The sequence below is a fragment of the Notolabrus celidotus genome, chromosome 1 (genome assembly GCF_009762535.1).
Source record: "Notolabrus celidotus isolate fNotCel1 chromosome 1, fNotCel1.pri, whole genome shotgun sequence".
NCBI lineage: Eukaryota > Metazoa > Chordata > Actinopteri > Labriformes > Labridae > Notolabrus > Notolabrus celidotus.
In genome coordinates, this window is record NC_048272.1 from 36,210,988 (window position 1) to 36,238,428 (window position 27,441).

Here is a 27,441-nt window from a genome sequence, read left to right on the forward strand (position 1 = left end):
ATGTTTGTGTGCATTCATAAGATTGTTTGTTTGGCGAGCCATTGAAAAGATAAATCAACCGTCTTTTTAACATCCAGACCAGCCACCCTTGTCAGCCATTGTCCCCATGGAAACAAGGAGTTAAAGCACTATGTGTTTCATTCACCCGTGACGGGAACGGTTGTAACACACGCTCTCTCTCACACACACACACACACACACACACACACACACACACACACACACACACAAACAAATACACAGGGCTGTCGATAAAACGGAGACACATGTCCACTTCAGATACCGCACACTCACCACACTGGTTTCACAGCCATTGAAATGGGAGATCAAACTGTTGCTGAGCCCTGACAGCAGGTATTCAAAAGACGCCGACCACGCATCAAAGACATCACAAACATTTTTGTATTTTAATGCATCAAAGTCCATTCTTCTGACCGCACTGGCTGGATATTTGTCAATCTGCTATGTTTGTTTGATCTCAGTATCATGGTCTCACAAGTTTGCTTCAGCTGCCTGAGCGGTCTCATTGACAACTATGAAAACATGAGGGTCAATGTTGAGTAGATGAGCATTTTTAGGCAATTCTTAGGCACATCTAGGTGCAGCTGGTGGGTTGACCTCAGTGCTCCAGCTGGAGTATAAGCCTGGAGAAGATCAGCCAATTAGGATTGTGCCAATCCGTTAAGGGTCTTGTAAGTTAAGTTAAGTTATCAATCCTGTGACGGACTGGAAGCCGATATCTTTTGCGTTCCAGTCAGGAGGCGAGCAGAAGTTTAGAAGTAATATTAGCCTAGAAGTAATAAAGGCATGGATCACTCTCTCTAAATCTTCAGGAGGGGGGTAGGTCTTTATCTTAGCAATAAGTCTGAGCTAGAGGAAGCTGGACTTAACAACAGAAAAAATCTGTGCAAAGACTTACAAAGATCCAACTCAGGACAGGGGAAACAGAGACACTAAATACACAGAGTAATTAACACAGATGTGAACACAGGACAAAGGTGATACTCATCAGGTTAATTAAACTGGAAACACAGGGATCAAGAATTACAAAATAAAACAGGAAACACAAGAATAGACTAAGAAACACAAGAAAATGCAACAAGTGACATGGATCACTAAACACACAAGAGAGACAAAGAATAACTTATAACTCAGAATAAACATGGGGAAAAACCAAGACATGAAACACAAGGATAAAACTACACTAATCATCAACTCATGACAGTCTGTTTATCAAATATAATCATATATCAAAATATGAATAAAATACTATGATAACGTGGCTTCACTACTATTTTGAAAGAGACAAGCAACTAGTAAAGATTGTTGTTGCCATTGTATGGCAGTTTAAATTACATTACAAACTAAATACTGATTTCATATCGTGGATTTTGCCTCTGGGCTGGAAACTATCAGCTGTTTCTGGCAACACTGGCCATATAGATCCTCATTGAAAGAGACTCTGCAGTGTTCAACGGTATCTTGATTGTTAGTTAAAGACATAACTGGAGCCTGCAGCAGATTAGCTGTACACACGGTTAAGACTTGAATCTGCTACATACTACCCACAAATGTAGTATGCAGTACGTACTGCCTACTACATTTGTGGGTAGTCAATAGTATGACTTTTCTGTTGGATCTGGTCTGCAGGATGCTGGGTCAGGCATCGCTGGTTTTCCAGATTCAGAAATCGGAAGTTAGCAACGACCAAGCTGATTGCAAAATTGCTTCTGTTGCATCACTAATGATTTAAAAGTTAAGAAGTTTTTTTATATGGAATTTAATAATTTTCACAGCACCTAAAAACTGAACGCCCCCGTCATTCAGAAAAAAAGAAGCAGAAGAAAGTTAGCGCTGTGCATTGTGGGAAACCGTACATGAGGGAGACTTGTCCACTGCATACTGAGACATTTTCTCTAATCAGTACGACATCCAGGTAGTTTTGGCATACAGCAAATTTTGCTCCTGTTCACATACTACATACTGAATTTTGGCTAAATCAGTACGTACTGCTAGTATAGAAGGCGGTTTAGTAAACAGCCTATCTCTCAATAAAGATAACAATATTCACCAACCATCCCACTGAAACAGCGTCCGTATGAAAGATTGTGTTGCTCAGAAATATAAAAAGTTAAGTAACATCACTTTTTTATGTATGAAGGTGACATCAGTCTTTCATCTCTACAGGGATGTCAGGGTTAGAGTTACAGCTCTGAAGTAGGTTATGTGATGAGCTGTGGTTTTCTATTTAAAAAAAAAGTCTCTGACACAAACAACCATAGAGAAACAGGATCCACGAAAGTAAATCAATGCATTCACCCTCAATGAACAGAAAAGAGTCTCTGCCGCTCTGAAGATTTTTTGTGGTCAAACAGGTCATTTTGTACCATCGTTTCCATCATTGCGTCTATAAATACTAAGTGCTGATGTTTTTCCTCTGCCAGGCCTGACTCCAGACAGGCTGGGTCCTCCGTCTCATGATGCTAGTCCTGTCAGCCCTGAACCAACAACACCGGGTGCTCAGTCTCCGTCCCATCTCCAATATCACAGCAAGGCCCAGCACAGACGTTTCTCCATGGAGGTGAGTGTTTGAGGACACGGTTTACTACAGCAGATCAGGGGTTAACATTGTTGAGGTTCACTTTGTTTTCTAGTCATGCTGTGGTCACATGCTGCAAAGTTAGTCCTCCACAGTAATGTACATGTAAAGCACTGATGGAAAACTGTCCAGGTTCAAGTCCTCATTAAAGCATCAGAAGTCAGACTGATGGTATGAGCAGTGCACAGAAAGAAGGTTCTCCTGCTTTAACTCTTCCCCTCACCTCTGCCAGCTTAATGAGATGAGTCACCTCTGAAGCTCTTAACCCTCCCTGAAGCTGCTGCAGACTTTTTATTGGAAATGTGAGAGAGTTTTTAGTTCCACCTTTTGAGAAAGAAGAATCCCCTGGAGTGAGTGTGATTCACTTCCCACCTTTCTCATACTCGTACCAGACAGTCAGGTGCAGCCATGCCCGAGGGAAGAGGGGCAGGGTGTGGTGCTGAGGCCAAAAATAATTGATGATACAAGGACTGGGAGCTTAGAGAGTCTGAATGAAGTACTAGATTGTATTATAAAGTAAGGAAACTAATGCCCGTATGGTGTAGTCATACTTTGTGAATCTCTCAAACAATGATGGTGAGAGCTTTTATGGCTGCAGGGATGTTGGACATCTCAGACTGGTGTGCATTGCTGTATTTTTAGCCAGCTGTTACTAATCCATCCATCCGTCCAGCCATCCATCCATCCTGGTCCCAGCTGTCATTAATCAAGAGGCAGTGTACGCCCCATACAGGTTGCCCGTCCATCACAGGGCTAACATATAGAGGCAAACAACCATTCAAGTACACACTCACACCTACGAGTCCTTTTGAGTGTTCAGTTAACTTGATGAGTATGTTTTTGCACTGTGGGAGGACACCAGAGAACCCGGAAAGAACCCACACATGCAAACAATATGATTTACTTTGGAAACAGATATTTGAATGCTGCCAACAATCAGTTAACAATTTGTTCTCGTTCAAAACTTCTTGAGCGAGTGTTTAGAGTTTCCGTCTGAAAGCATCAGAAATGGTTGATAGCATTTTAAAAGTTATTTTTCTTTCTAGGATTGACCAAACAAAGCCTGCATTTTTACTTCTTACAAATCTGCATCATGATTATGTGGTTTCTCCAAACATGAGACCCATAAATTACACAGAAATCATAGGAAAGCTGGTGTATTGGAGTGAAGCCTCTGCACTGCAACTCGATACAATTCTACAATTCTACAATTTCATTTAGAAGACGGTTTTGTCCAAAGCGACATACAACACAAGCAAGAATTTAGACTGGAGGGAAAAACCTTAGTAAGTGCGAAAAAGTGCTTCAAGTTGATCGGCCACAGGTTCTGCCATCTAGCGCCAGAACAAGTGCCAGGTTTTTTCTTTGTTTTTTTTTAAAGGTAATGTAGCTACACCTAATCGGGTGTAGTGTTCACATTGGAGACATGAATGCTGCTCTGCAAAATTTGTCCTGGCTGGAAGTCTTGAATGCTAAGTGCTGGCTAAACCTGAATTACTGAAAAGTAAACACCTGTCACACGATGATAGACGCTGATAGATGATGATCGCTGACCAGGCCAGTGTTTTTCAACCTTTTTTGAGCCAACGCACATTTTTAACATTAAAGCAATCTTATGCTGAGTCACACCACCAAACAAAAGACAATATAGTCCCTTAATTTATACACACTCACTCAGTATGAAACCTGGGCCGAATGTTGTGGTTGGAAACTTCCATAGTTTAAAAACATAGCTAATCTTAACATGCTGTACAAACATCCATTCATCATCCTGACCGCTTATTCATGTTTTTTGGGGTCACGGGGGGTTGGAGCCTATCCCAGCTGACTTCGGGCGGAAGGCAGGGTACACCTTGGACAGGTGTCAAACGTATCACAGGGCAAACACTGAATGACAGACAACCATTCAAGCACACACTCAAACCTGCGGGCAATTTTGAGCGACCAGTTAACCTTAAGCATGTAAAATTAAGCATGTTATTTGGACTGTGGGAGGAAAACGGAGTACCACATGAGAGAACCCACATAGGGAGAACATGTAAACTCCTGACAGAAAGGCACCTGCTCGACCGGGGACTCAAACAAGGAACCTTCTTGCTGTGAGGCAACAGCGCTAACCGCTGTATCCCCTCGCAGCCCTCCTCTACAAAAAGATAAATGACTAGGATTGGCAATGAGTACCCAAACGCACAACTTTTAAAGTTTGTAACAAAAGGGGCTATTTATTCGAGTACGAAATTAAACAAGGTACTAACAGAAAATCACAGCATGAAGGCTGGAAAACTACAACAAAGTAACAAAGGAAAACTCAAACTGAAAAAAAAAGTGGTACTTGGCTCTGGAGATATCTAATGAAAGCACATACACGACAGATGAGACACGATGATCTGGGACAAGACAGGGGAAGGCACAGACTTTTAAACAGGACATAATGGGGCACAGGTGGAAACAATGAGGGGCGGGGACGACAATCACAACGGCGAGAAAACACCAGGAGGTGAAGTCGCCTGAAACGAGAGGAGAGACATGACTACAAAATAAAAGCGGACATGACAAACATGACAGACAAGACTGAAGTAAAATGTGCAAACTTAACATAACTGACAAGACATGAAAATAAACTTATATGAGCCTTGTAATAAACCTCTGTCTGTTGACTCCCTGCAGGACGTCAGTAAGCGCATGTCTCTTCCCATGGACATCCGTCTGCCTCCAGAGTTTCTCAAGAAGCTTCAGCTGGAAAGCGAAAACTCTCCGCCCTGCAAACCTCTCAGCCGCATGTCCCGCCGTGCCTCACTGGTGAGTACATGACTTTACAACTAATGCATAAACATTCAGACACTCTGGACTCTTTCTCATTTTACAGAGTTAAAACCTCAAACTCAAACGAAACGGTTTGTGCATTTTACCATTTTGATAACAACGACAAGTAGTCCAAAAGAGCAGAATCTGTTGGATGAACATGTACAGCTGTACTCACCTGAGAGTAATGGGTGGCACCTGGTCTTAGATGTGGATTTCACAGCAAGGCACTTCAAGTTTCAACGTGTTTGTGAAATTATTTTAAAGATAACATTTTCCCCTTTTAAATGATGGTCTTTTTGTGTTGTTCCAAGGCAACCAACCTCCTCACAATGTGTTTTGACCTGCAGTCATAACAATGTAACAAATATGATCAGGTTTATAATAAAAACTTAATCAGTATTGATTGCTGTAGAGCTTATGTTCACCCATCCCTCATAAAACCCTCATTATATCAGCCACATTAGCTCCTTGTTTATTCCCCCACCTGATGATGAGTCTTGAACCAGAACATGTCAGCTCATATAACAGAGCAAACATCCTCTCTGAGAGTCATTAGCCTTCTTATCTGGCCTTTCTTTGATTAACCTTCTAATCTCAGTATTAATATCTATAATTGGACGTATTTATATTCTACCATGGTGATAAAGTCAGCAAGATTTGTTCTTCATTAACTTAGGAAAACATCTCCTAATGGAAACTGATCCAAGTAAATATTTTAAGTGCTCTGAAGTCAAACAGGAGGAGGAGATTACAATGAAAAATAAGCTGTATGTCTTTTCTTTTTTTGCTTCTAGTCTGACATAGGCTTCGGAAAACTGGAGACGTACGTGAAGCTTGGCAAACTGGGTGAGGTACGTCAATACAAAGTATTCACACATGCAACTTTGAACACATATCAGATCGTTAATCTGAGAGTCCAGTGAGAGGTGAGTGTGCAGCTGCAGCCGTGGATCAAAGTTGGATTAAAGAACAAATCAAAGATGATAGATGCATCTCTCTTGTGTGTAATTTAACCACATTGACCAAATGTTATCTGTGAGTCCTCATTAAACTAAATGAGATTGCTGAGCTACACAGGGTAGACCAGCCCATCAAAACAGGAACAACACATACTCTTTTGTTTACATGCCAAAACATGACAAACTGTGACGTCCCCATGGGTCCGTTTTCATGCATTAGCCGAAGAAGCTTACACATAGTCTGACATTGGCTTTCACACCGTGCACTCACTCCACGTGTTGTGTTCTGTCTAATCCATGGTCTCACTCTGAATGAAGAGTGCTTCAATATTTTCGACACAGGCTCTTAAATATCTCAGCGTTTATCTGAGAACAGTTTTTGCCTGAAGGAGTAAGAAACGATTAGTGACAGAAGCTGTCTGCATTAGTCTCAGTCACAAGGCTCTGCAGCAGATAAAAGCAGCGAGGGACCTGAAAGAGCTGCTTTTGTACTCGATTATCATAACCTGTGCTTCACAAAGGCTTGGTTTTTTAGGCAGTGGAGTACTGAGATTTTCACATGTAGTCATTTAAAAGCAGCTCATTAAGGTTTATCTTCATTTTCTTAATAAAAAAGAAGACTTGTCCTCCTCCTTTTAGCCTACAGAAGTTAATCTACAGTTATCAAAACACCTATACAGTGATAAAGGAAATGTCGCCATGACAACGCCAGGAAAATAAATGATAACTGTGACTGAGGAAAATGAGCTGTGATAGTAAGTAACCATATATATCCGGGTTCCATGGATTAAAGCAAAACCTGCTTAGTTCATGTGCAATGCATTACTTAATTGTCATGTTGCTCATGGGCACTTGTGTTTCAGACTGTTAATCTGATTCCATTTTTATGTGATATGATCAGGATGAAAACGTAAACAGAAAATGAAAGGGATCATATTAACTTCCCAGGGTTGATTGGGTTGCGCCAATAAAAGAAGCTCTTCAGATCATGTTTGTCGTGTTGTCATTCTCTAGAAATCGAAAAAGACTGATGAGAGTGTGGCCAAAAAAAGACAACACGAGTTGTGTCTGTGGTTGTGTTTACAGGGGACTTACGCCACCGTGTTTAAAGGGCGGAGCAAACTAACAGAGAACCTGGTGGCGCTAAAGGAGATTCGGCTGGAGCACGAGGAGGGAGCGCCCTGCACCGCTATCAGAGAAGGTATTTTTATATAGGAAGCTATTTTGCATTTTGTATCTTTTTGTACTTTGTGTAGTTTTTAAAATCAGCATTTTTATTTCTACTTGAAGATGGAAGTATTTTATTTCACTACATTTAACATCCCATCCATTTCTGAGTAAAAAAAAGAAAGGCAAAAAGATACAAGCTTTTGCAGCAACGACATAACTGCCAGCTGATTGGCAGATGTGTACCACATGATGGTACTGTATATACTAGCAGTACGTACTGATTTGGCCTAAATTCAGTATGTAGTATGTGAACAAGATCAAAATCTGCAGTATGCCAAAACTACCCGGGTGTCGTACTGATTCAGGAACACTTCTCAGTATGCAGCGGACCGGTCTCCCTCACGTACTGTTTCCCACAATGGACAGCGCTAACGTTCTGCTTTTTCTCTTTTCCGGATATGACGGGGGCCTTTGTTTTTAGGTACTGTGAAAATTATCAAATTCCATATAAACCACTTCCTATCTTTTTAAATCATAAGTGGATGCTAAAGAAGCAGTTTCTCTATCAGCTTGGCCGTTGTTTACCTCCGCTTTCTGAAACCAGAAATCCAGTAACGCCTGGCTCAGCATACAGCATAACAGATCCAACAGAACAGTCATACTGCATACTACCTTCAAATGTAATATGCAGTACATACTGGCACATCAGTGCATCCATGGACACGCCCCCACTTACAGTTCTTGAAAGAACTGCTACACCCACTAACCTCTACAAGAACCCTTCGCTCCACCAGCACCAACCGCCTCCACTGCCCTCGCACCAGACTCCGCACTATGGGAGACCGGGCTTTTTCCTCCGCTGCACCGCGACTGTGGAATGCTCTCCCCGACCACCTGAGAGCACCACAGACCACCGACTCTTTTAAAAAGCGACTAAAACGTTTCCGTTTCAGAGGGCATTTCCCTAGTTTTTATTTCCCTGGTTTTATCCAGTTTTTATCTAACCTTCCCTGCTGTTTTTATTTGTTTTTATTCAACTACAGCGTCTTTAACACGTGTCTGCATCTTACTGTTTGTTTTTTAACCCTGTTTTTATTCTAACTTCCCTTTTATTATGCCCTGTAGCACTTTGAGATTTGTTCCAAATGTAAAGTGCGTGATAAATAAAATATATTATTATTATTATTATTATTATTATTATTATTATTATTATTATTATTATTATTATTATTATTATTATTATTATCTAGCTCTGTTAGCATTATGGCTCTCTGACTTGCTTTACCTTGGATATTAACAGCGTTGCTTATTTTGTTTGATCTTAAAACAAGATTTTCAGGTCCTCCAATATATTCTGCTTTTTAAGTAAACACATTAGAAAATGAACTTGAAACTAGTAATGAAGAACAAAAGCTCATTTGGAAAAGTTGCTTACTGAAGTAATAAAAGAAATCACACACTACAATCCAACTCCTTTGACTTGTCGATGCAATTCCTTTCTGCAGACAAAGTTTCCACTGTTGCTGTTGGGGTGTATGAGACCAATCTCAGGGCAAAATATTAAATCCCCTCTCCCTCTGTCCACCAGTGTCTCTACTGAAGAACCTGAAACACGCCAACATCGTCACGCTGCACGACATCATCCACACCGAACGCTGCCTCACTCTGGTGTTTGAGTATCTTGTGAGTACCTCTGCAGTCAGATGTTGAGAGAAATATGGACAGAGCTGATTGTGAAGACTGTGGTTGTTGTTTCTTCCAGGACAGTGACCTTAAACAGTACTTGGACAACTGCGGGAATCTCATGAGCATGCAAAATGTCAAGGTGAGCCACAGGCACATGAACGATTCAACAACAGTAGCATGAGATATCAAACCCCACTGACCGTATTCATATGTGTACGGACAATAACTCAACGTGTGCATGTATTAGAGTCTTTCATTCAAGTTTCTTTTTATAGTTAGTTTTAATATCACACACACAGCTCTGACATCTGGAATCAAACAAGACGAGTTAACATTTTACACAGATGATACTCAGCTCTACATGCATGTGACCTCAATAACTTCAAGATTTTTTTTTTCAATTAAACACCGCCTTGAGGACATTCATACATGATTGGGTTTAAATGTCCTTCATTTTAACTAAAAAAAGAGACTGAGAAACTAAATGCACAAACCTACAAGGATCCTATTACCACATTGGTTTTGTATTTATTTTTATTATTTGAAACACTGTAGATTATTACTGAAGACATCAAAACTATGAAAGAACATATGGAATTATTTAATGAACGAAAAAGTGTTAAACAAAGCAGAATATATTTTAGATTTTAGATTCTGTAAAGTAGCCCCCTTTTACCTTCATGACAGCTTTGCACACTCTTGGTATTCTGTCAGTCTGCTTCATGAAGTGGTCTCCTGGAATGGTTTCTAATTAACATGAGCCTTGTCAAGAGTTCATTTGTGGAATGACTTTCCTTCTTAGTGTGTTTGAGACCATCAGTTGTGTTGTTCAGAGGTAGGGTTAGTACACAATGGATAGCCCTATTTGACTACTGTTGTAATCCAGATTATGAATAAACCAGATTATTTCATAGTTTAGATGTCTTCAGTATTAATCTACAATGTTGAAAATAATTAAAATACATAAAAAATATTGAATGAGAAGGTGTGTCCAAACTTTTGACTGGTAGTGTATGAGTGCATGACATTACTTCCATATGAAGTATTATGAAGATGTGCTGTGAAAATTAAAGAAAACCTGCAGCCCCTTTAGATTAACAAGAAACAAAGCAGTCATTCAAGAAAAACTGTACACATACACTTTGACCAGTTGGAAAAAACTTAGATTTACTGGAAGTTCAACTGGTACATTAAGTGCTTTGAGAGAAAGAATCCTGCTGTGGACATTAATGGGTTTGAGGCATCATGTTAAAGCTGTAAGAGAGTGTAACCTCACTTCATGCTTTTCAACTTACAAAGAATTCTTTAATTGAACCATTTGTGTCTAAAAACTTAAATCATTCACGCTTTTATTTACATTAAATTTGATTCCGCAACTCCTTTTTTTTGTCTGTAGCAAAAGATCCACTCCTTTTTTCAAGTGACCCAAAGCGCAGCTGGTATATTTTAAAAGCATAAAGAAATGCACTTTAAACCTGTTTTACCGTCTTCGCTCTGCAGCCTTTTAGCTTGTGAGTGAATAACATTTGATGTATTCAAGGTTAGATTTTCATTTTGACGCCTCAAAGCTACATGTCTGACCTTTAAAATGAGTATACGTGCCATCATGGGTCCTACAGGTCTCGGGACATTTCCTCCTCGTGCTTGCTACACAAAAAAACAAAGATGATGGTTCATCTGCCGTCGCAGCTCACAGATACTGTACTCTGTCTGAAAGGAGGTTCAGAATCGTTAGGTTTATATAGAAAATAATGTCTCTTCATAAACATCTACTTAAAGACTGTCCATCCTCTGATGTTAACTCTGTGTGAGCCTCCAATATAATTTGTTTTTTAGCCTTTTTTTTTTTTTAATATTGCTCCTTTATCTGTAAATGAAAATGTAAAATAGTGAAAAGAATAAACAGCCAACCAGTTTTTGATAAAAAATAATGAAGTGTTGGAGACCTTGTCTGTTTTGTTGCAAACATAAAATTGTTTTCATGTCTGGATGAGTCCCCAAGGATTCTGTGAGATCTATCAAAACAGCAGTGTGCATTTAGGGCACTTTCATACCTGGATCGTTCGTAATGTTACGGTGCATGGGGCCGTTTCCCCCTGCATGTGTGATCATAGAAAACACTCTGATGCAGAAAAAAATAAGTGAGCTGAGATAACTTAGAAGAGTCGAATTTGGCACCAATCGAACCCTGGAGCAGTTTATATCTACAATGTTACAATGTTACAATGTTACAATGTCATTTAGCAGACGCTTTTATCCAAAGCGACGTACATACGAGAACAAGAACAACACAAGCAAAGATCTAGACAAGAGGAAACAAGATCAGTAAGAGTAACAAAGTGCTTCAAGTCCATTTGGGTGCAGGTACTGCCAAGCAGTGTAAAGGCAATGCACAAAGTAAATAAGGATTTTTTTTAATTATTTTTTTTGTAAAATAAGGAACATCTACAATGAAGCAACCAAACCATTTAAGACTTTCCGTTATCATCAACAACAATTAACATCACCACAATAATGACCAAAGTACCAAGTGCTGGGTCACTCAAGAGCTGAACACAGAGTCCCAGAGTAGAGCAGGACAGTGCGAGTCAACTGTAGCTGGAAGACCTGCCACTGGGGACAACAGTGGAGAACAGTCTAGCTAAGTGCATAGTGCTTCCTAAAGAGCTGGGTCTTTAGCTGTCTTTTGAAAGTAGAGAGGGACTCTGCAGATCGAATGGAGTTGGCCAATTCATTCCACCATTTAGGGGCAACAGAAGAGAAGAGTCCAGCTAGTGATTTTGAGGCCTTGTGTGCTGGAAGCACTAGGCGCTTTTCAGAGGCTCAGCGTAGCGGGCGAGAAGGGCAGTAGACCTGGATGAGGGGTTCCAGGTAAACTGGAGCGGTTTTGGTGACTGCTTTGTAAGTCATGATTAGAGTTTTGTATCTGATGTGAGCTGCAACTGGAAGCCAGTGTAGCGAAATGAGCAGGGGAGTGACATGAGCTGTCTTAGGCTGGTTGAAGACCAGACGTGCTGCTGCGTTCTGGATCATTTGCAGAGGTTTAACTGTGCATGCAGGGAGGCCTGTCAGTAGAGAGTTGCAGTAGTCAATGCGTGACATTACAAGAGCCTGAACCAGAAGCTGTGTTGCATGTTTTGTCAGGTAGGGTCTAATCCTCTTGATGTTATAGAGGGAAAACGGCAGGACCATGTGGTCATCAATCATGACACCCAGATTTCGGTTAGACTTAGTGGGCATGAGGTTTTGAGATCCAAACTGGATATTGATCTGTGGGTCCATAGTAGGACTGACTGGAATGATAATAAGCTCAGTCTTGGACAGGTTGAGCTGTAGGTGACGTTCCCTCATCCATTTAGAAATGTCAGCAAGGCAGGATGAGATCCGAGCTGAGACAGTTGTGTCGTCATGTGGAAAAGAAAGGAAGAGCTGTGTATCATCTGCATAGCAGTGATAGGAAAAGCCATGGGAGCGGATCACTGCACCAAGTCATGTGGTGTTTATTGAGAACAGGAGGGGACCAAGCACTGACCCTTGAGGTACCCCTGTTGATAAACCATGCATATTGGACACTTCTCCTCTCCATGATACTCTAAAAGATCTCCCTGTGAGGTAGGACTTGAACCACTGGAGGGCAGACCCCGAGATATCAAGTGAGGAGAGTGTAGAGAGGAGGATTTCGTGGTTTACTGTATCAAAAGCAGCAGACAGATCCAGCAGCAAGAGAACTGAGGACTGACCTGCTGCTTTAGCCACACGCAACAATTCTGTTACCGACAAAAGTGCAGTTTCAATAGTATTTGCAGAGAGAACGCAATCAATGAGCAACAGGAGCAAACAGCTGCTTGACTCATCACACTAGTAGTAGTGGTAGACTACTTATGATAGATGTGGTAATAACAGCTTCTTGGCAATTTTGATTTAATCTGATCATTAGCACAAGAATAGCGATAGGCAAGCATTGCTCACAGTGTAATGATGAATGGACTGTCCTGCCATGATGTGTGCTTTGGCCCGCTTTGCAAAATCCTAGTGTGAACAAAAAATGCAACAATTAAAATAAAACATTTTTAATCTGAAATGGAACAAGTAAATGTGGAGTAAAACTGTGGAACAGTCTCAATGTGGAGCTACAGCAATGTCAGAACATAATTCAGTTCAAGAAGAAGTACAAAGAAATGATTTTCATAAGGTACAAGGAGGAAGACAAGTGTTGAGAATCATGAGGGGTTTACTTTTGTTTGTTGGTGGAAATATGAAGATAATGAAGATTGGACTTGTGGGATTGCACTAGTATAATGGCAGAAAATAGTGAATAGAGGGGTAGGATTAGATAAGTTTCAATTTCTTCCCACTCCTTTTCGCACATGTAAAGTAAAATGTTTCACTGCTTGCTAATATTGATTTTGTTTCTTTTGTATAACAGTTTCTTTTTCTTTTCTTGTATGTTTGTATAACTCTCTTCTTTTCTACTTGTATGCTTTTTTTTGTATTTTTACTTCTACATGTTTAAAATAAAGTCAACAAATCAAATCAAATCAAATCAAACAAAGCTAAGGCATTTGTATAGTTGTTCACACTGAAAATAACAGCAACATTTCTCAACATTTGGCTCCAAAATGTCACAAAAGTGTAGAGTGAATTTTTAAAAGTTACTTTTTTGTCACATTTAGATGAATATTTGTGATCTTTTCACGTTTAATTTTGTTGTGAAAAATCTATTTATGTAAAACTTACTGTTAAATCTAAATGTTAATTGTTAAATATAAATGTGAAATGTTAAAAATAAATGTTTAATGTTAAATCTAAATGTTAATTTAAATGTTAAATCTAAATGTTAATTTAAATGTTAAATCTAAATGTTAAATGTTAAACCTAAATGTTAAAAGTTGCTCTGCTATCCTAAATATGTACCTAATATGCAAATTCACAATACCGCCCAGCGGAAGTACCAAAATAAAAGCTTCTTAAAGTGATAGAGATATCCAAACCAATAGTCTGTCAGTCCTGAGTCCCATGGGTTACTAGCTGGACTGCCCTCCGTCCATAATGTGCACTGATTTAGCAGAAAATGTTGGAAATGCAGTTTTGGAGGCCATTAGAACTCACCCAGTCTATGGTACGGACAAGCTAAGTTGGTATTTATTTAGATTCATATTTAACATTTAAATGTATAGTTTGCATTTAGATTTAAAAATGATTAACTTAAATGTATTTTTTCCCAACAAAATTAAATGTTAAATGATCACAAATATTCCTCAAACATAATTAAAAAAAAGTGACTTTTAAAAATTCACACCACATTTTCAAGACATTTAAGTGCTTAATGTGCAGAATTGTTGCTGTTATTTTTAGTGTGCACAACTTTACACACGGCCATAGCCGCATTATTTCGCCAAAATAATGCAAATTGGGGCTTATGTGTATTTTTCAGCTGGTTGTTCTATGTTTTGTTGGATGTTTGATCGTGTTCATTAAGGAACTCCTCTTTTTGACATTGTAAATGTATTTCATTGTTAAAGTTCTAGGCCTTCATGAGACAAGGGAAGGGTTGGAGGTTCAAGGGTAGATTTGAACAGGGGGGTATTGAATCTTTAACCCTCAACAGCATATATCAAACCTACATATAAGATTGCCACTGTACTTTTAAATCCATATTTCACTGTTATCATGTGCAGAGATTTGTAGATTTTGTTAACATTTCTTCTTCTCCTGTAGATCTTCATGTTCCAGTTGATGCGTGGTCTGTCCTACTGCCACAAGAGGAAAATCCTCCACAGAGACCTGAAGCCTCAGAACTTGCTCATTAACGACAAGGGCGAGCTCAAACTGGCAGACTTCGGTATGAGAAGCATCACGCTCACACGCAGAATATAAGAACAACTACGAATTCAAATCTGTTCATAAAGTCACAGACGCTTGGGAATAACATGGCACATTCCCTGCCACCATCACTTTCCAATTATATTTTACAGCCATTCAGAGATCGACTGCGCTGATTACTTTAGCACCTTTATCTCCTGTATCCTAGCAACTGTGCCCCTCTGTCTGACTTTTCTCAGTTTTGTGCTGAAGTGGGTAAATAAGCCCACCGGTATTCCCTGACTCTTCAGCAGTTTCAATGTATCTGGTCCTCAGGTTATGAGCTTATGGAGGAGCTATTACAGCCTGATTTAGTGTATCAGACACATTCCACTGTTTTCATGTTAGAGCTGAGATACTGAGAGGAGTTGCTGATTACATTTCAACATCACAGTAAGATTGAATCCTGCTGTGTGAGGCTTCTTCAGTGTCTGCAGATACACACACATCTACACACACATCTGTCATTTCAAGGATATTTGTGCTACAAGGGTAACAACAGAAGGATAGATGTTGACTATTTCTCTTGTCTGACTTTGTTAAACTCTGATCATGTTGTTTTGTTCAGGTCTAGCCAGGGCCAAATCAGTCCCCACTAAAACCTACTCCAATGAAGTGGTCACACTTTGGTACCGGCCCCCTGACGTGCTGCTGGGCTCGACTGAATACTCCACACCCATCGACATGTGGTGAGTAGGAAAAAGTTCATGGTATCTAAAAGGGAATCTGGATGTGCACCAAAATCAAAACTACATATTACAAATTCAAAGTTAAAAGACATCCGGCAAAGTTTGTTAATTCTAAACGTCCTAACAAAGTGCTTACACAGATACCCGCACAAAAATTAAAGGACCTTATGTGGTTTAAGTGCATCATCATGTCATGTGCTAGATGTGTTAGCTGTGGTTGCTGCATGAGCATGTGTGGATAAATTAATAGTCTAACAGGCTGCACAGTGCTACAATAAAAGCTGCTCCTGTTGGTGTTCTAGACCAGGGGTTCCCAAAGTGTGCGTCGGGACCCTCTTGGGTAGTCGCATACCACAAATGGGGGGTCGTGAGATGTCTTAGAGAATTTTTTTTTTTTTAAGTTATCTTAAAATAGTACATTTGACCTAAAATTATGACAAAAATAGTAGCTAAACTTGAAATAAAACCTTGGAAATAGAAAATGGAATGAGTTTGCTGCCTTTCTTTTTATCAGATGACTCCTAAGTTTAGGGTTAGTGAACAGTTAATTATCAAAAGCATCAGTAGCAGCAGATTAATTCATAACAGCACAGGAAACACAGACACATGCTCATATAGGTAGGGTAATTTTCTCCAGACCAGCTAAATGAAGCCACATTAAATAACTTTGAGGGACAGTGGGGGTCACGAGTCTTTGCCTCTATTTTGGGGACGGGGGCTGAAAAGTTTGGGAACTCCCGTTCTAGACCACCTAAACTACAATATGTGCACACTTTAAAACATGGCAGACATCTTCCCTAAACCTAAGAGCAGAAGTCCTGCTGGCATTTGCAAAGATTGATGTCAACAGAGGTTTGGGCACCTGCTGGTTTTTTAGAATGAGATATCCTTTCTTTCAGTGTTTTTCTTAATTAATATATAGTATAAATCCAGTTTTAGTTGACCCATTTATCATTAGCATAATTTAATGTGTTCCCGTTAAGGGTGGTCATTTCAAGCAAAGATAGGACAAGTAAGTCACTAGGCACTAGACTTTGTCTGCTCATAAAGACACAGAGACATGACCCATAACTCTGCATAATGTAAAGATATGATCAAGGTTGCTTACGCCACTTTTGCTGTGCAAAGTTTGCACTTGACCTCATATTTCTCCTTTTTGATTAATCAATCAATCTTTTTTTATACAGCACCAAATCACAACAAATGTTATCTGAAGACTTTTTCCAAACAGAGCAGGTCTAGACCACACTCTATGTTCTATTATTAACAAAGACCCAACATCAAGACAGGATAAGATCCAGTCCCATCTTACAGACAGGACTCAGTAAGATCTCATCTTAATCCACCATGAGCAGAGCACTTTGTAGCATTTAGCAAGTTACAGTGGCAAGGACAAACTTCCTTTAACAGGCAGAGACCTCCAGCAGGACCAGACTCATGTTAGACACACATCTGCTGAGACCGTGTTGGAGAGACAGATAGAGGGAGATGAAGAGAGAGAGAGAGAGATGATAGTCGTGAGACGGATAGGAGTAGTTGTAGTAGCTGGAGTCTTTGCTTTAATACAAAATAAGTACACCAGCAAGATTTCACCCCAAGATGGTCACATGAAGCATCTAATATCAACTGATATGAAGACAGGTGATGATTTCATATGAACAGACATGAACTAGGATTTAAGCATCATTTAGGAGTAATCTCAAAACACAGCTCACAAGCTGCCGAAACCCGGGATCAAACCAGGGACCTTTAGATCTTCAGTCTAACACTCTCCCAACTCCGCGAAAGCTGGGGAACAATTGTCTGTATGGCAGGGGGAAGAAGGGGAAGAAGGGGGGAGAAAAGGGAAGAAAAAAATGCAGAAAAAAAGGAGGGATCCGGGTTCGAATCCAGCCATGGGCAAAACTGAATTTGTTGATTGTGTTTTCAATGCAGTTAATTTCTGATCACATCAGTTTAGGGATGTAAATGTTCTGGAATCTGTGCAAAATGATCAATTATCTTTGCAGTGCAAGTTTTGCGTGAAATATATTACTCATATTATTGAGCAGTATAGCAGTATTTATAGATCTTACTTGTTATACTAGAAGATGTTCTATCGGCTTTGGATTTATGTGTACTAAATTTTTATTTATTTTAATGGTGTTACTTTATGCCTTTAGAACCACAATTGATATGCTGACACTCAAATGTAATAAATAACACTGTAAGATTTTGTTGGAGCTTTTAGAACAGTTTTTAATTACTAGGAATGAATAAAACAAAATATGATCACGAACAGGCACACAAATGAAACTCCAAAACAATTAAGAAAAATGCAATCCAAAAAAACACAACAGAAAAATAAATAATAAAATCAGTAATAATATAAATAATGACATAATAAATAAAAATATCAATAAAATTTGAATGATTGAATGGATTTACTATACTAAATAATAACAAATAGGGCTGCACTAATAAAGTATTAACTAACATTAAAAAAAATCTTTAAACAAGCAATATATATATACATACATATATACACATTTAACTCTTTTTTTTAAAACTTTATGTTAAGGCTTCGCTCAAAAGCTGCCTTCTGCATGGCCTCTAGCCATTCCTCCCTTGTACAAGTTTCTCTTTCGGGGCAGTATATTTTACCCTTGTACTGGCTGTGGCCAGTTTCTTGTGTACGGAAGGAACCGCACTTCTTACACACATTGGATACTGCTGTGCGTGTGTATTTCCTTTTTTTTGAAGTTTGCTGGGGTTTGTCGGCCAAGGAGGTGGATGACCCAGGGGCAGGGCAGGGCAGGGGGGCAACGGTGGCACAGCAGGTCCAGGTTAAGCTGCGGGAAACAGCTGCCGCTGTGCAGCTATGGGCCTTGGTTGAATGGGCCTGGGCCCCGGTATTGACTGGATGGAGGTAGCTGGAGGATGGCTGGATGTGGATGCAGGAGGCTGGATGCAGGAGGCTGGAGGCTCGATGAAGGCAGCATGAGGCTTAAAGGAGGTGGCTGGAGGCTGGCTGGAGGAAGCTGGAGGCTGAAAGGAGGTGGCTGGAGGCTGGATGCAGGAGGCTAGAGGCTGAAAGGAGGTGGCTGGAGGCTGGGTGGAGGAAGCTGGAGGCTGAAAGGAGGTGGCTGGAGACTGGATGCAGGAGGCTAGAGGCTGAAAGGAGGTGGCTGGAGGCTGGATGAAAGCAGCATGAGGCTGAAAGGAGGTGGCTGGAGGCTGGATGGAGGAAGCTGGAGGCTGAAAGGAGGTGGCTGGAGGCTAGATGAAGGCAGCTGGAGGCTGGACAAAGGTGGCTGGAGCCTGCCGGATCTTCCTCCTGGCTTGACCTGCTGTATTAGCTGGCAACACATATGTATGGAGCTGATCGGGATGGTGATGCTGAACGGGAAACAGGGGCTGCAGTCTGGCAGGCAGTAAAGGTACAGGTGCCAGTGGCCGTGCTTCAGGTAGCTGCACATCCTTCAAAAGAACTCCAACCTCTTGATTTTTCAGCCGTTTATTGTGCCACTGTATCACGGTGTTCTGATTTACCTCAACAGGTTGAAGAGTAGTCTGCTCCATCACCACTCCGTTGCCAAGCAGCAGCTGCCTAATTTTCCTGTAGTCCTGCAGGATAAGAGACCATCTTGACAGGCTTTCCTTCTCCTTCTTTTTGGGGCTTCTATGGATGTCACAAAGCCTGACAAAGATGGTCTCAATGAGTCTGCAGCAGCTTGGCCACTGTGCAGGGGAGCCTTTTGAGCCAATGACACACCTCTTTGTGCTATCCACTCCAGGGGTAAAACCCGACTGCTGTTTTGGGGTTCTGAAGCGACCAGTCAACAGCCTCTCTTGGTGTTGAGCTGCATACACCACCCGCTGCTTATCAAAATCTGTGAGATTCTGCCACAGACTGACGATGGTGTAGGCCTGCTGATTGGTCAGAGTGAGACCTGTCTGATGGCGGAGCTCCACCAGGTACTCAGCAAGAGCATCCACTCTATCCATCCCAGGCAGGCTGTTTGCATCCACAGCTTGGGTAGGGGCATGTGGATCAGGAGCTGGAGGAGCAACAGGAGCTGGAGGAGCAACAGGAGCAACAGGAGCTGGAGGAGGGACAAGAGCTGGAGGAGAGACAGGAGCTGAAGGAGCAACAGGAGCTGCAGGAGCAACAGGAGCTGGAGGAGGGACAAGAGTTGGAGGAGCAACAGGAGTTGGAGGAGCAACAGGAGCTGGAGGAGAGACAGGAGCTGGAGGAGAGACAGGAGCTGGAGGAGGGAGCTCTGCTGGTGGGTGGAGAGGCGCTTTAGGGGACAAGTTGCTGGATGTCAAGGAAGTGCTGGGGGTAGGAGAGGTACTGGGTGGCTGAACCTCCTCGCATACCACCAGTTCTGCCACAGTGGCTTCTTGGCCCACTTCCTCAATGAATCCCTCATCATCTTCCCCTTGCTCTTCCACATCCAGGTCCTCCAGCTGCTCGGAGGTCTCCACGCAACTGCTCTGCATGTTTTGCAGTGGCTCATTGTTTTGCTGCAGCAAATACTGCAAACCAATCAGCTCCCCTGAGAAAATATAAGAAAATTAAAATGAGACCTGCACACACACACATACAGACACTGTAAATATATATATAACCCTAAACACAAGATGTTTTCAATGCAGTAATTACAAAACCCTCACCTGTGTATTTAGCAGGTGGCACAAAGGTAGGATCCAGTTTCCTGCCAAACACTTGCTCTTACTGGCTGTTGAAGCAATGAACCAACTCTCCTGTGTAACTATGCAGCGGAGATGGTTCAGTTGCAATAGCTTCAGCAGCACGGTTCTGGAGGAGATGGAAGGATTCCAGGGATGTGGAGCCCCTCGCACATCTGTATGTTTTTAGTTGGACACCTCCCTTCGACACAGTTCCTGTTTCGGTGTAAAGTGACACATCTTGGGGATCCTGAATGCATGTCACATGCCGCTTCTGGGTTTTCCAGATGTGCTGCATCCTCTGGATGTTAAACAGGGGAACACCGAGTGCATCCTTCCCCTTGTCACTCATGAGCTCCCACAGAAGCTGATCAAGGAGGAGAATAGTTTTTGCCTCTCCTCTGGTCCTCCTCCTACAGTGCAAGGCCAGCTCTGCCTTGGTTATGTGGCGGTCCAGCTCCCTCGCAGAAAGTGCAGGCCAGTTCTGCTGCATCAGCTGCTCCTTCTTGGCCCTTCGTAGCAGAGCCACATCCCCTGCATCCCACTCAAAAATGCATGCTGACATGCGGGCCATAAAAGTGGGATACAGTTGATGGGCGTCTGTGGTGCAGCCTACTGCCAGCCGCCGCATAAAGTGCCAGATATCAAGGCGAACAATGAGATCTGGCCACCCACTGAAGCGCATCTTCAGTTTTGTCTCACCCCCTTCTTTGCAGAAGCCACAGTCCACATACAAAGCAATGGGGGGAGCCACACCTGCCTTCTGATACCTCTGTATCAAGCCTGCAGCCATCTGGTCCAATCCAGGACCTTCATTTGCCGTCAGGACGCTGATGAGGACCTGGCCCACCTCATTTCCCACTGACGTCAGCCATTGTGCCGTGCCTTTAGCAGGCCCTGTCAGCTTCTTAGTGATCTGAAAATAAATAATTAGACACAGAGTTGTTAGAATTTTGTGTTGGTACAGCATGATCTGAATCATGTACTGTTTATCTGGAGGTCTTCGTTGTGTACCTGTTGTATGTGTATGCTATTTGTGTTTAAGTCTACTGTAAGTGTGTAACTGTGCTGCTGCCTATCTTGGCCAGGACTCTCTTGGAAAAGATATTTTTAATCTCAATGAGCATTTCCTGGTTAAATAAAGGTTATAATAATGTACAATTTATCTCCAAGTAAAACGATTTCTCAACATGTGAAATGATTTCAAGGATCGTATGTGTCAAAAATGTGTTACTCTAGTCTAAAGGAGCCTTAGAAGTAAATTACTGTTTCAGAATCAAAGTCCCAACTTTAATTAAGAATGCAGTTATCCAGATATCAATTCAAACCTTTTTAGTTGAGTCCAGCTTCAAAATGGATCCGTATGTGCTGGTGATATGAGCGTTGATATCCTCGAGCCTGTTGAGGATATCGTGGCTGTAAACAGTCAGGATCCATTTGTAGCTGGGGATAACTTCTGGCTGTGGGGGCTCCTGGAAATTGGGTGGCAGCAGGCTAGGGTTGGACATGAAGGCAACACACTCAGAGGTGTATCTGCCTACATGCTGGAGCCACTCCTAAAATGACATTAATTTATAGAAGATACATCTTTACTAATACCCAAACAAAAAACACTGGTGCTTTTTAAGTGACGGTGGCTTTATTAAAAGCAGCAGAGTCAGTAGGTCTTTGAAAAAAGTATAGATGACCAAAACATAGTTGAGTAATGGTATTTACATAATGGATGGGATAGATGATAATATTTTACATTTTGCTGGAGTTTATCTAGAATGAAGAATAAATGAACAAGTATGGTGAGGTATATTAATCAGTCTAGAAGAGCAAAAATTGACAGGCAGAGGTGATTGTCTCATGTGAATTAGCCACTGTGGAGAAAGAAGTCTGTGGGTGTGGGTGTGTGTTTTATGTGGCATCATAGTCCTTGGTTCATAATGCTGTTGTGAATTTTACAATTTACCTCACTGTGGTTTTCCTTCAGCTGTCTGACGATTCGTGCAGGCCCATTTCCAAGTGTTCGTTCACGCATGAGGCGAATGACACGTATGTCACAGGCGTACCTTAGAAAGAGTGTTCAAATAAATTACTCAAAAAAAAAAAAAAACCTTGTAGAAAAAAAAAGTTAACAATTCAGTGTATTTTATTACTTACTTGCGTGTAAGGATGACCCTGAACTCGGATCGGTGGGCCAGGTCAAGTTGCTGGAGGATGTTCTGACCAGTAGAGACATAGCTGCTTCTGCACTTGCTGCAGATCAGTGTCTCTGCAGCAAGGACATAGAAGCAGTCTATGTCTAGCACCTTCCTGACTCTCCTGTGCAAGCCACCCCCAGCTAGTGGATGTCTTGTACAGCTAGGGTTGGTACAAACAAACCGCACCTTCCACAGCCTATATGGCATCCACAGGAAGAGACGGTGGGAGAAGAAACGGTCAGGGGTGGGAGCCTGGTGGTACAACAGGGCTGGTGGTGGAGGATTGTACCAAAGCTGTAGGGAGTCACGCAGCTCCAGCTTTCCACTTGCTCCAACCTTAAAAAGAGCTGCAGACACCCACTTGTGATCTTGCACAGGGAGGGTCTCTGGCCACAAGAGTGGGAGTGCCCCAGAAGACTGTGGCTGAAGGGGGTCCTGCTGTGATAAAATAGGAGCATAGTTATGAAGAGAAGCAACATTAAACAGTAATGGATAAAATAGTATGTGTTATGTTAAAGATTTAAAAAGCAGCTTACAGGGTCCATCTCAGCCACATGCACTGGCATGGGGAGAACTGGGGCTGGTCTTTTCACAGCTGGTGGTGGAGCTAGGAAAAAGTCAGATGGGGATGGGCACACAGGGGTACGAGGGCGAGGAGATGGGGGATGGTGAGGAGATGGGGAATGGTGAGGAGATGGGGAATGGTGAGGAGATGGGGAATGGTGAGGAGATGGGGAATGGTGAGGAGATGGGGAATGGCGAGGTGATGGGGAATGGTGAGGAGATGGAGGGTTGTATGAAGATGGAGATTGGGAAGTGGTGGCAGCAGCAGAGCCAGGGTTACTTTGTGTCTGTGTAGACAGTTGTTATCAGAAATACAAAGCAGCACAACAGGTTTTTGTGAACCTTAAGTCATAGTCCTTAAAACTTACCCGAGGAACGTTTTTTCTCTGGACATTGAGGTTTGGTTTTGGCGTGTGAACGTGGGAGCCAAACCTCGATCTTTCAAACTGAATAAAGCAACAGAAAAATATAACCAATAATTAAAATGTCTATTTCTATGTCACAACAAATACATATTTCAGAGGCTTATGTAGCAATCTGATAATAACTGTATTGTGTTTAGCTTTATAAAGAAGATTACGTTTACCATGGACAAAACCAGTTTGGTCTTTTTTACAGGACTTGCTCCCGTTGATGGACCAGCTGTGCATGCAGTGGCTGTGGATCCGGTCAGTCCTGCTGTGGACTGACTGGATTGAGGTTGCACACCCCCAGATGATAAAGCCCTAGCATGCTCCCTTGCCTAAAAAAATAAAACAACAGTAATAAGTTTGTTAGTGTACATAATAAGATAAGCAGTCAACATTCAGAGGAATCACTTTAATCCTTTGTAGTTGTATGTTGAATTTAATTAAGGTTACCTTGTGAAAGCCACAAGAACAGCTCTGAGGTCCTTGAACAAGGGTAGCCTGTCCTCTCAACTGGAGAGGGCACTTCTCTATCTGTAACCACAAGGTAAAGCAATATCAGCTGCAAGAACTGCACAATTTAACTGTAAACTAACAAAAGCACTGAAACAGTATGAAATCTTAACTTACCACCATTTACTATGCCAGTTATGTATTAGAAATGACAGTTAAGTGGATTTCCGTATGATGTGTGTGTACTTGTAAAAGTTTACCATTTGATAGTAGCTGTGCCACTTTTTCTGGCGGGGTGCGGGTCTGTTGCCCTCACCGGAAGACCAAACACCGGTGTCTGCAAACTTTTGCAGGCGTTTGTGCCAGTGGGCATCATCCATGGCCTTATGTGACTTTCCAGACATCTAAAATAAAAATTTGAACGGTTGAAAAATATACACTCAAAACACAGATACTATTACTGGCACTATAGAATGATAAAAGAAACCTTTTCCAATTTGGTTTAAGAAGTGGGAGATTTTTCTCAACCCTAAAAAGGAACACTTAATCCTACAGTTTATCATACATTCAAATTAACACACTTAGAGATACACGTTACACTGAAGAATAACACTGTCTGAAAATGAAATATAGTAAAAAATACAATAAAAACATACACTATCCCAACTCAAGTATAACTGAGTCAAATGTACCTGGGTAGCTTTATGCCCCCACTGAACAAATAACATTCCATAACCATTAGCATTATATCACGATCTCTGCACGAACTGCGTCTTAGCGCCTTTTTGTCCGCGCTTAATAAAATGAATGTACTTATTTACATTCCTCCACCATTCCGCCATTATGTAACAAGCTAGCGAGACACTTAGTAACACAAGCTTTACCGGCGTTTTGAATGAATGAATGAATGAACAATTTGTAACTAAACAGTGTGCCGTACGTGTACACATGTATGTAATACATACCTACATTAAGCTTTCTGACTATTTTAGATCTATCTTGTGTTTTTTCTGCCGTCGACAGCTTTACAAGTGTCAATGTACTTGTTTACGTCGTATGACCGCTTGTTTACTTACACGACCGTTTTTCGCAACAAGGTATTAACCCTCACTGTGAAACAACACAATGAGAACATAGCTTGGACATTTCTACCAATACATAGATAAAAGTATAGAAATTCGTTGAGACATACTGTACCTTGAACTCTTTTCGCCGGTATTTTTCGCCGTTCTTTCGGAGCGTACCTCTTCTTTGACATCTAGCTCCAGGCCCCAGCTTAGCTCCCGATTAGCCGGCTCATCGAAAGATGGAGAGTGAGCCCTGATTGGCGGCTCACCAAAAGATCGAGAGCGAGCCCCGATTGGCCGGCTCGTCGAAAGATGGTCTTCGCTCCGTGATTGTTCGGCGAAAGATGGATACGGGCATTTGATTGAATTACGAAAGATAGACTTGCTCATATGATTGGCAGACGAAAGATGGAGCTGGCGCTGTGATAGGAGTCAGGGATACGGACGAGCGGTCGTCGGGTACCGCGATTTCGGCTCTGTAAAAAAGTGTCTAGAGGCCAGGTACGAAATCAAACAGATTTCTCTCATGAACTCTCAGAGGATAGCAGATTCTACGTTAAAGATTTCATAAAGTGTGCTCGTCTGTCACAAAAAATGCACAGCCCTAACACTACTGTGTTGCAATGTTGCAGGAGACCTTTATGAACATAGGTCAAGAGAAAAATAAGAGATCTATACTGGAAATGTGATTCTAGAAACAAGGCTAACCTTACAGCACGGTACTCTAGATTTTCTGGACATTTCATATTGCCCACTTCATCATCTCAGACAATGAACATACAAGAGCTATAGCGTATCCCAAACAAACATGCTTCTTTACGAGATCACTAAAACAAACATGGAAACTGCAGCTTGAACACATCGTTTCTTCTGAAGTTATTTTTTGGACAGCTGAAGAGAGACGGGGAGTGTGGGGAGTAGACAGCAGGGGGATGACTTGCACCAAAGGGTCATGGCTTGGGGTCAAGCTGGTGACTCGCTGCTACGAGGACTGTAGGCTCAGTACATGAGGCCCACTTAGACTACCAGGCCAACCAGCTGCCCACAAGTGAGATGATTAAGGCAATAAGTCAATCAATCGTTATCTGAAGACTCTTTCCAAACAGAGCAGGTTAGACCATACTCTATGTTCTATTATTAACGAAACCCAACATCAAGACCGGATAAGATCCAGTCCCCTCTTACAGACAGGACTCAGTTTGATCTCATCTTAATCCACCATGAGCAGAGCACTTTGCAGCATTTAGCAAGTTACAGTGGCAAGGACAAACTTCCTTTAACCGGCAGAGACCTCCAGCAGGACCAGACTCCTGTTAGACACACATCTGCTGATCTGCTGAGAGGGATAGAGGAGAGGAAGGGAGCAAGAGAGAGGGATGATCGATTTTGCTACTACCGCTGTCTTTTTTTCTGCAATACGACCAAACATCAGTAAAAACACTTGTAAAAAAACAATGTTCAATGTTAATGTTCAAAAACCACAACCCATCCCTCTTCTCATGTACTAGCTCTAGACATTGAGGGTGATTTAATGTAGTGAGTGTGAGGAGTCACTTTCAGACAAGCCTCAGGTATGTGGCCTTGAGAGATGAATTCTGTTTGTCTTCTTGTTAATCATATTTCAGGACTTTAACAGTTGCTCGATACTCTTCAGGTTAGGTAAGAGTTTTACAAGGTACCATGTGAGGAGACTTTACTAAAATAAGCCTTTTCAGATGGTGTGTTGATTCTCCTCCAGCAGTGTTTCACAAACTTCAGTCCTGGCTTTGATTGAATAAATACAGTTTTGAGTCATTTGCCCATTATTTTAATACGACAGCAGGACAAAGAAAGAAAATATCATGGGGAGGGAGTGGAGACAGCATGCAGCTAAAGGCAGGGTTCAAATCAGTTTGCTGCAGCGAGGACTAATTCATCTGCACATGGGGCAGCCCTCGGCTTACTAATTAAAGAGGCAACCCATCTGAAACACACATCTGAAAGCCTCCGTCTTTAGCTTGCAACAGTGGGAAAGACTTTCTTAAAAACCCACCTGTAGAGTTTCAGTCCCTGTTCCTCCGCCCTCCTCTGCAGGTCCCTGAAGCCTCAAATACTCAAAGCCTGAATGAAGATGAAAGGTTTTACTTGTTTTTTATATATACTTTATTGTGTCAATATTATGCATACATGAGTTACATTTCTTACAGGTTCAAACCTTTTTGAAACGATAAGATAGAAAGAAAAGAAAAATAAAATAAAATGAAAAAATAATGTAAAAAAAGAAGGGTATATAAAAATAGAAACAAGTTAATTATCTGGGAAATTCTGAATTAACAAG

At 41.5% G+C, this 27,441-nt stretch overlaps 2 protein-coding genes and 1 long non-coding RNA gene across 3 annotated transcripts in view; 1 reads left to right on the forward strand and 2 right to left on the reverse strand.

Moving 5' to 3' along the window:
* The window catches only part of cdk18 (cyclin dependent kinase 18), a 99,056-nt gene that overhangs the window by 38,122 nt on the left and 33,493 nt on the right, over positions 1-27,441 (forward strand). The window contains exons 3-10 of the mRNA XM_034698380.1: positions 2,445-2,581; positions 5,267-5,398; positions 6,199-6,255; positions 7,450-7,564; positions 9,122-9,216; positions 9,296-9,358; positions 14,938-15,061; positions 15,650-15,770. Of these exons, the coding sequence (XP_034554271.1) occupies positions 2,445-2,581; positions 5,267-5,398; positions 6,199-6,255; positions 7,450-7,564; positions 9,122-9,216; positions 9,296-9,358; positions 14,938-15,061; positions 15,650-15,770 (844 nt within the window). The remainder of the gene's footprint in view (positions 1-2,444; positions 2,582-5,266; positions 5,399-6,198; positions 6,256-7,449; positions 7,565-9,121; positions 9,217-9,295; positions 9,359-14,937; positions 15,062-15,649; positions 15,771-27,441) is intronic.
* LOC117823264 lies at positions 22,161-23,187 on the reverse strand. The gene is made up of 4 exons (XM_034698392.1): positions 23,170-23,187; positions 22,593-23,071; positions 22,402-22,501; positions 22,161-22,208 (listed from the first exon to the last, which is right to left on the reverse strand). The coding sequence occupies exons 1-4, from the start codon at positions 23,176-23,178 to the stop codon at positions 22,188-22,190; spliced, it is 609 nt and encodes a 202-aa protein (XP_034554283.1). The 5' UTR covers positions 23,179-23,187; the 3' UTR covers positions 22,161-22,187.
* LOC117823270 lies at positions 23,207-24,195 on the reverse strand. The gene is made up of 4 exons (XR_004633356.1): positions 24,058-24,195; positions 23,784-23,939; positions 23,566-23,643; positions 23,207-23,484 (listed from the first exon to the last, which is right to left on the reverse strand). It is a non-coding gene; the product is annotated as an uncharacterized LOC117823270 (long non-coding RNA).

Bases quoted from the DNA above. Each gene is read 5' to 3' on its own strand.
- LOC117823264 (XM_034698392.1), bottom strand. The intron at 22,502-22,592 runs GTAAGTAATAAA...ACTCTTTCTAAG, and splicing joins AGGGTCATCCTTACACGCAA to GTACGCCTGTGACATACGTG. The intron at 22,209-22,401 runs GTAAATTGTAAA...TCTTCATTCTAG, and splicing joins TGAAGGAAAACCACAGTGAG to ATAAACTCCAGCAAAATGTA.